This window comes from Otolemur garnettii, unplaced genomic scaffold (genome assembly GCF_000181295.1).
Source record: "Otolemur garnettii isolate 467f Iridium unplaced genomic scaffold, OtoGar3 scaffold00018, whole genome shotgun sequence".
Classification (NCBI taxonomy): domain Eukaryota; kingdom Metazoa; phylum Chordata; class Mammalia; order Primates; family Galagidae; genus Otolemur; species Otolemur garnettii.
The window spans coordinates 25,837,188-25,844,935 of NW_003852413.1; the positions used below are offsets into that span (position 1 = coordinate 25,837,188).

The following is a 7,748-nucleotide window of genomic DNA, read 5'->3' on the forward strand; positions in this document are numbered from 1 at the left end:
TTTTCACCTGTAGCCTTTGAAATAGCTTTATTATTGGTATAATCTTAAATCTGACCCTTCAAGCAGGTGGCAGTATTTCTTCTTCCTAAATAGCAATAGTGAGTGTTGTCCTTCTGTGTGTTCCTCATGCACCTTTAAAGCAAAAAAGGGGAGTGGAAAAGTAAATATGGAGGTAAAAGAATTAAATGGCAGGATGAATTTTAGGGAAATAACAATCTATGTGTACCTTGATTAATCCTTTAAGGTGCTATTTTTCCATTTGACTCTACTTTTGTCAGATTGCATTATTATTTTAGTCAACTATTTAATCTGCTCTTCATAAAAGGTACGAGTGGCTGCTTTACAGAATCTGGTGAAGATAATGTCCTTATATTATCAGTATATGGAAACATATATGGGTCCTGCTCTTTTTGCAGTAAGTATTTTTCTTTTATATGATTTGAGTTTATAGCTAACCATAGAGCCCATCATTCTTAGTTGCTGTTTGGTCTGTTATTTTTTACTTAATATTATGAAATCAAGAAAATTCCTTGAGTCTGAGTATTGTGTTAAACTCATCACTGGTGTGCCAAGAAAACTGGTGCTATCTGTGTGTATATATAGAGAGTACATCTTCAAAATCTTTTCTCTAGGCTGGGTGCCAGTGGCTCACACCTGTGATCTTATCATTCTGGGAAGTTAAAGGGGGGTGGATTGCTTGAGCTTAGAAGTTCAAGACTAGCCTGAGCAAGAGCAAGACCCTGTCTCTAAAAATAGAAAAATTAGCTGGGCATTGTGGCCAGCACCTGTAGTCTCAGCTACTCATGAGACTGAAGCAAGAGGACTGCTCAAATCCAGGAGTTGGAGGTTGCCGTGAGCTGTGATGCCAGGGTAACAGAGTGAGACTTTGTCTCAAAAGAAAGGAAAAGAAAATGTTACCTATTTTTACCTTTCATTATAGACTTAGCTATTATATGTTATATTTTTGAAATTTGAAAGTCTGGTTAAAAAAGAGGAGGATCTCTGAATCAATACTTAATTAGAGTCTGAGGTGTCATATTTTTTTCTTAAGATCACAATTGAAGCAATGAAAAGTGACATTGATGAAGTGGCCCTGCAAGGGATAGAATTCTGGTCCAATGTTTGTGATGAGGAAATGGATTTGGCCATTGAAGCCTCAGAGGTAAGCTGGGGAGAGCATCAGTATTATTGGGAATGCTATTCTGTCTAGGCTTTGGGATATAGCTCATATGTGGTTATATAGTATTGTACTTCTGGAAAAGCTTTATTCTGACTTGGCTTAGAGGGCATCTCTATTTGTAGAGATTTTGATTTTTTTTCTGCTGAGCAAAGCCTCTCATGAAGGAGACAGATATGTAATGAGGCATCTCATGTTTTTATTTATCAGGCCAGCATGATTTACTATAAATACTGACAGTACTGTGGACACAAGGGGGCAGCAGGCTGTCATTTTACTAAGGTGACACCTGATGCTGAATTGATTTCCCTTTGGAAGTCCTATTGTAAGCCTGGGGTTCATAATTGATAGTTTAGTAACTAGGATAAAGGAATCATATTGGGAAAAAGATAGTTTTGCACTTAGAATCTTTGAATTTGAGCTTTGTTCCCAACTTATTTTGTCTTTATGCATTTCAGAAAACACAGTCTTATTTTTGGTATCCTTATGTAAATATGGTGAATCTCTTGATCCAAAGAACATTTATGTTAGGTTGATAATACCAATTGAACTTGTGAAAAAAATACAATACTTATGGTCGCCTTGGTCCTTTAAGGTAGATGATACATACATGTATCACCTAAAAGAATCTCATTAAAATAGACCAAAAAAGGAGCATCTCCAAAGATCACATTATTATTTGTTTTTGTATATTTCTGATACATGCTCCTGGCCAGCTCTTGTTGGATGCCTTGAGTATTGTAGCTCGCTTGCTTTTATCTAGAATTTGCTTTATGTTTCTCCTTAGGCAGCAGAACAAGGACGGCCCCCTGAGCACACCAGCAAGTTTTATGCCAAGGGAGCACTACAATATTTGGTTCCAATCCTCACACAGACACTAACTAAACAGGTGAGTCGACCTTACGAATCTAGCTAAACTGTAATTTTACTAAAAGTGGGTGGGTGGGTTTGCTGTGGAACACTTTCTATGAAGGAACTTGGCAGCCCATCAACTATTTGATGTTCTGTTGTAGATGACTCAGGAACAGCTGAGCTGGATCTATAAGATCCCCTAGGCTCTGAGTTGTCTGGGAAAGAGAACTGTGTCTAAACATCTCAGATGCGTCTTGATCAGGAACACGCCACACGCTGTTCCTCAGTGCTACATTATCCAAACTCACAGAAGAGAGGTGCTCTATAAAAGTTGCAGTAAGGAAAAGTTGGAAGCAACGATGTGATAGTTTTAGCACTTCCATGTCTGTTCTATTTGTGAGTTCATAGGATATGTGTTTTAAAAATGCTAATGAGGTCAGATATGAGTTACTCAAATCCTAGCAAAAGACGCCACGAGAGAAACTATTCTAACTAATCCTTTGAGATCATTAACATCAATTATTAAGATTTGGGATAAAATAAGCTTCATAAAAATAAGGATCTAATGAGTAAATATATAAGTTCTTGTATGTCTTGGTTACCCTAGTTTAACTTTATGCATCACAGGTTTTCTTACTATGGTGCTTGGGAAGATTCTGTCACCTTATCTCTCTGGTGCATGTGAAATATCACCAAAGAGCTGAAAGTGCTCTGAGGAAACAATGCTGCAAAATTTCTTTGTACATAGGAATACATTGTTTTTAGGCAATTATATGACTCTTAATACAGCAGTCTCAAAAGATAAGTAGGGAGAGGTTTGGTTTGAAATGAACTGGGTGTTCCTTTAAATTTTCATCTCATCTTTCAGTTTTATAGTTGCTATTTTTATCTTTTCACTTACTGTCTTTGCTTTTGTATATTTTTGTTGTGCTTTTCTTGTTTGGGAACAAATCATTCTTCATTTTTTTTTTTTTTTTAATTCTTTCAAAACAGGCAACCTACCTTAAATTACTATGTAATGTGAATAGGTACAATAAAATAAATATACCTTGGAGTCTAACTTAAGGGGAACTATTAATGGAATCCTTTTTATTTTTTGGACACAGAGTCTCTCACTCTACTGCTCAGGCTAGAGTGCCATGGTGTCAGCCTAGCTCACAGCAACCTCAAACTCCTGGATTCAAGCGGTCTTCCTGCCTCAGCCTCCCGAGTAGCCGGGACTACAGGCGCCTGCCACAACACACAGCTAATTTTTGTAGTTTTTTGTAGAGATGGGGGAGAGGGTCTCACTCTTGCTCAGGTTGGTCTTGAACTCCTGAGCTTAGCCTCTTTTGAGTACTAGGATTATAGGTGTTGAGCCAGACACACCCGGCCGTCTTTTCTTTTTTGAACTTTTTATTGAAATATAACTAGCACTAGAAGCCTCTTTTGTCGCTTTTTCACTACATTAATTCCCTCAATTTCCTGACCTTTAACTCCAAGATTAATTTTGGTTGATGTTGGCCTTTATATAACTAGATTCATACAGCATATGCTTCTCTTTTTTGTTTTTGAGGTGGGGGGGCACAGTCTAGCTTACTGCAACCTCCAACTCCTAGGCTCAAGCATTCCTCTGCCTCAGCCTCCCAAGTAGCTGGGATTACTGCCCAGCTAATTTTTCTATTTTTTGTAGAGATGGGATCTCGCTGTTGCTCAGGATGGTCTCGAACTCTTGAGCTCAAGCGATCCTCCTGCCTCGGCCTCCCAGAGTGCTAGGATTACTGGTGAGAGCCACCGCGCCCAGCCACATAAACTCTTTTGTTCTGCCTTTTACTCTACGTGTTCCAGATTCATTCTTGTCGCATGTAGGTGAAATTTGTTCTTTTTTATTGTATAATATACTAAGGGTAATCTTTGTCTGCATTTTGTTTAACAAACACTATACTGTGATGAATCTTTGTGGAAGAGATGAAATATAAAGGCTTTATGTTTGATTTACTTTCTTGAAGCTTAAGTTCTGAAGACTTTTGGGATTAGAAGACCTTTTGAGTTAAAAATGATTCTTTGAACAAAAACTTAACTTGTGTCGCATTCTTTCACTAGGATGAAAATGATGATGATGATGACTGGAACCCCTGCAAAGCAGCAGGAGTGTGCCTCATGCTTTTGGCCACCTGCTGTGAAGATGATATTGTCCCACATGTCCTCCCTTTCATTAAAGAACACATCAAGAACCCAGATTGGCGGTACCGAGATGCAGCAGTGATGGCTTTTGGCTGTATCTTGGAAGGACCAGAGCCCAATCAGCTCAAACCACTAGTTATACAGGTGAAGCCAGGGGATTCTGGCACTGGAAAGTTGGGTATTCATTGTTTGGTTGAACTTTTTCCTTGCAAGTATGCTTTTATTTAAAAAAAACAAAATGGTAGTCATCCACAAAGGTTACAAGATTATTTCTAGATAATTGTATGCTGTCAATGAAAGTAATATATATTTCTTGGCTTTTTAAAAATTATATAAATCATGTGACCTGGAAACTTTTTAAAAATATAGAAAAGACTAAAAAATAAAAGTCACCTTTAATTTTATTGCCTAGGGATAATACTTTTGGCTCAATTTTTCTCCTTGTAGCTCTTTTCTTTTTTCTTTTTTTTTTTGAGACAGAGCCTCAAGCTCTCCCCCCGGGTAGAGTGCCGTGGCATAGCTCACAGCAACCTCCAACTCCTGGGCTCAAGCAAATCTCCTGCCTCTGCCTCCTAAGTTGTTGGGACCACAGGCGCCCACCACAACGCCTGGCTATTTTTTTTTGCAGCCGTCATTGTTGTTTGGCGGGCCTGGGCTGGATTCGAACCCGCCACCTTAGGCGTATGTGGCTGGCGCCTTAGCCACTTGAGCCATAGGCGCCAAGCCTGTAGCTTTTTTCACCCATGTGCATATATATGCAGTAGGCTGGAGATCTTGCCATGTTCATCTTATAACTTTGTTTTTCACTTAATGCTCTATTATAAGCATTCCTTCAGAATTTTTAATGATGGGATTATTTCTATACTTTGGACAAAATGACATTTATGTAATGAAAATATCCTTCCAGGTATGTGTGTTTTGCTATCATAAATAACATAAGACTCCATTATAATTGTATTTAGTGTATATGGAACTCAGTCTTTCAGGATACAGCCAGATGCCATCATAACTGGGATCTCTACCTGAGTAATTGAGGGCAGACTACTGAAAACATTTATACGAATTTTATTTTTTTTCCAAGACAGTGTTTCAAGCTGTTGCCCTGGGTAGAATGCCATGGCATCACAAAATCTTGGGCTTAAGCAGTTCTTTTGCCTCAGTCTCCCAAGTAGCTGTGACTACAGGCGCCTGCTGCAACACCCAGCTATTTTTGTTGTTGCAGTTGTCATTGTTTAGTGTTTTGTTGTTGTTGTTGTTGTTGTTGTTGTTGTTGTTTTGAGACAGAGCCTCAAGCTGTCCCCCTGGGTAGAATGCTGTGGCATCTCGGCTCACAGCAACCTCCAACTCCTGGGCTTAAGCGAGTCTCTTGCCTCAGCCTCCCAAGTAGCTGGGACCACAGGCGCCTGCTACACAATGCCTGACTATTTTTTGGTTGCAGCCATCATTGTTGTTTGGCAGGCCTAGGCTGGATTCGAACCCGCCACCTTAGGTGTATGTGGTTGGCGCCTTAGCCACTTGAACCCCAGGCACCGAGCCTGTCATTGTTGTTTAATAAAACGATACTGAGTTTTAGTGAACCAAATAGGATTTTTTTCATATTTTATTTTACCTACTTTTATTATTTTGATAGATATTTTACAAGCGTGTCTTTTAAAATTACGAATGTGTCTCAGTGGTGTTTTGAACTAACCCATCCATCAGTATTTCCTTTTCTAATGAAGCATTTAACATGAATTTGATCTTTGTTTGTTTTGCCAACAATGGTTGTATTTTCAGGCTATGCCCACCCTAATAGAATTAATGAAAGACCCCAGCGTAGTTGTTCGAGATACAACTGCTTGGACTGTAGGCAGAATTTGTGAACTGCTCCCTGAAGCTGCCATCAATGATGTCTACTTGACTCCCTTGCTGCAGTGTCTGATTGAGGGCCTCAGTGCTGAACCCAGAGTGGCTTCTAATGTGTGCTGGGTAAGGGATTTTCTTCCTAGTGAGAAAAAAAGCTTGCCTGAGCCATTTGCATGCAAGTAGGAGGTGTGGGAGAGCTAGTTCACTGGAAAGCTTTTTCTGAATAGCATCTCCTTTCTAATTTCTTCAATTAAAATGTGGGGGAGATGCCAACTGCAGGAGCCAGTGGGAGCAGTTGACTCATGGTGACTGGTTCCTAAACCACTTATAACAGTCATGGTAACCCAGCAGGGAAATTACCTAGACTTGGTTTTCTTTCTTGAGTTGCTTGTGGACAAGAAGTTTTGATTAAGGTAGAGCTGTTGGCTACAAAAAGGACCATTGCTGAAAGGGGGTAGCAAGAAGGAAGGGAACGTAGGCGAACTGAGTGCTGAGTCAGAATTGGCTTAATGTAATTTATTAGGAACCTTTTCAGGGAGGTGTGGGGAAGGAAGTTCATATAAGGAAAGAGTAGAGTTAAGAATCTTCCTGTGAATGGAAACAGAAGAAAGGAAGTTGCAGATAATTGGTGGTAGGTGAAAGTATTATGCTGCTTAGAGAATTGTGGGTAGATAATCAGGATGAACAGAAAATATAAATAGTTTAAAAAGTCTATAAAATGTCAAGTTGTCTAGAGATGACCTTGGTTGATTTCATTAACACTACTCAAGGTATCTTAAGGAAAAAATGAGGGTGATCCTGCCGTGGGGTTCTTTATAGGACTAATATGAAATCTGAATTTTAGGCTTTTTCTAGTCTGGCTGAAGCTGCTTATGAAGCTGCAGATGTTGCTGATGATCAGGAAGAACCAGCTACTTATTGCTTATCTTCTTCATTTGAACTCATAGTTCAGAAGCTCCTAGAGACCACAGATAGGTAACTGATAACACTTATGCCATAGAAATGGGTAATGACTTCACATCTAATTCCTTATTGCCAGCTGTGTGGAAGATACCTAGCTTAATCATAGGAACATAGTATCATTTCTCTACTGTTTTTTAGAGAGTAATTGATCTAGAGAGGTCCCTTCATTTTGCAGTGTTGACAGTTAACAGAAGTATTTGATTGTGGTATAAGAAAGGATGGTGTTCATTCTGAATTTGCTTTTAACACCAAATCATTAACTGTTATTTTTGCTATGGTATAAAGAACTTGGGGTTAAATACAGATTTAGAAACAGACTTTTGAAAAGTTGTTTAAAGAGATTATAAATTGGGAATGGCCTTTAATCATGTAGTGTTTTGTGTGAGCTATACCTAAAGCTATGAGGAAAGTAAACTATTTGGTAGGAAGCTGGGTATACAATCTTCTCTTCTATCTTAACTAGTTCATCCCCACTCCTCTGTTCAAAATTGTGTATAAAAACATCTCTTGGGCTTGGCGCCCGTAGCACAGTGGTTATGGCGCCAGTCACATATACCAAGGCTAGCGGGTTTGAACCCGGCCCAGGCCAGCTAAACAACAGCGAACAACTGCAAGAAAAAAAATGATAGCCAGGCATTGTGGCAGGTGCCTATAGTGCCAGTTACTTGGGATGCTGAAGTGAGATAATCTCTTAAGCTCAAGAGTTTGAGGTTGCTATGAGCTGTGACACCAGGTAAACATCTCTTGG

General features: G+C 39.3%; 1 protein-coding gene across 1 annotated transcript in view; it reads left to right on the forward strand.

The window, feature by feature from the left end:
• Positions 1 to 7,748, forward strand: part of KPNB1 (karyopherin subunit beta 1) — a 37,123-nt gene that overhangs the window by 13,368 nt on the left and 16,007 nt on the right. Inside the window, exons 7-12 of the mRNA XM_003786443.2 lie at positions 326 to 415; positions 1,052 to 1,162; positions 1,965 to 2,066; positions 4,112 to 4,336; positions 5,969 to 6,160; positions 6,882 to 7,012. Coding sequence (XP_003786491.1) covers positions 326 to 415; positions 1,052 to 1,162; positions 1,965 to 2,066; positions 4,112 to 4,336; positions 5,969 to 6,160; positions 6,882 to 7,012 — 851 coding nt within the window. The remainder of the gene's footprint in view (positions 1 to 325; positions 416 to 1,051; positions 1,163 to 1,964; positions 2,067 to 4,111; positions 4,337 to 5,968; positions 6,161 to 6,881; positions 7,013 to 7,748) is intronic.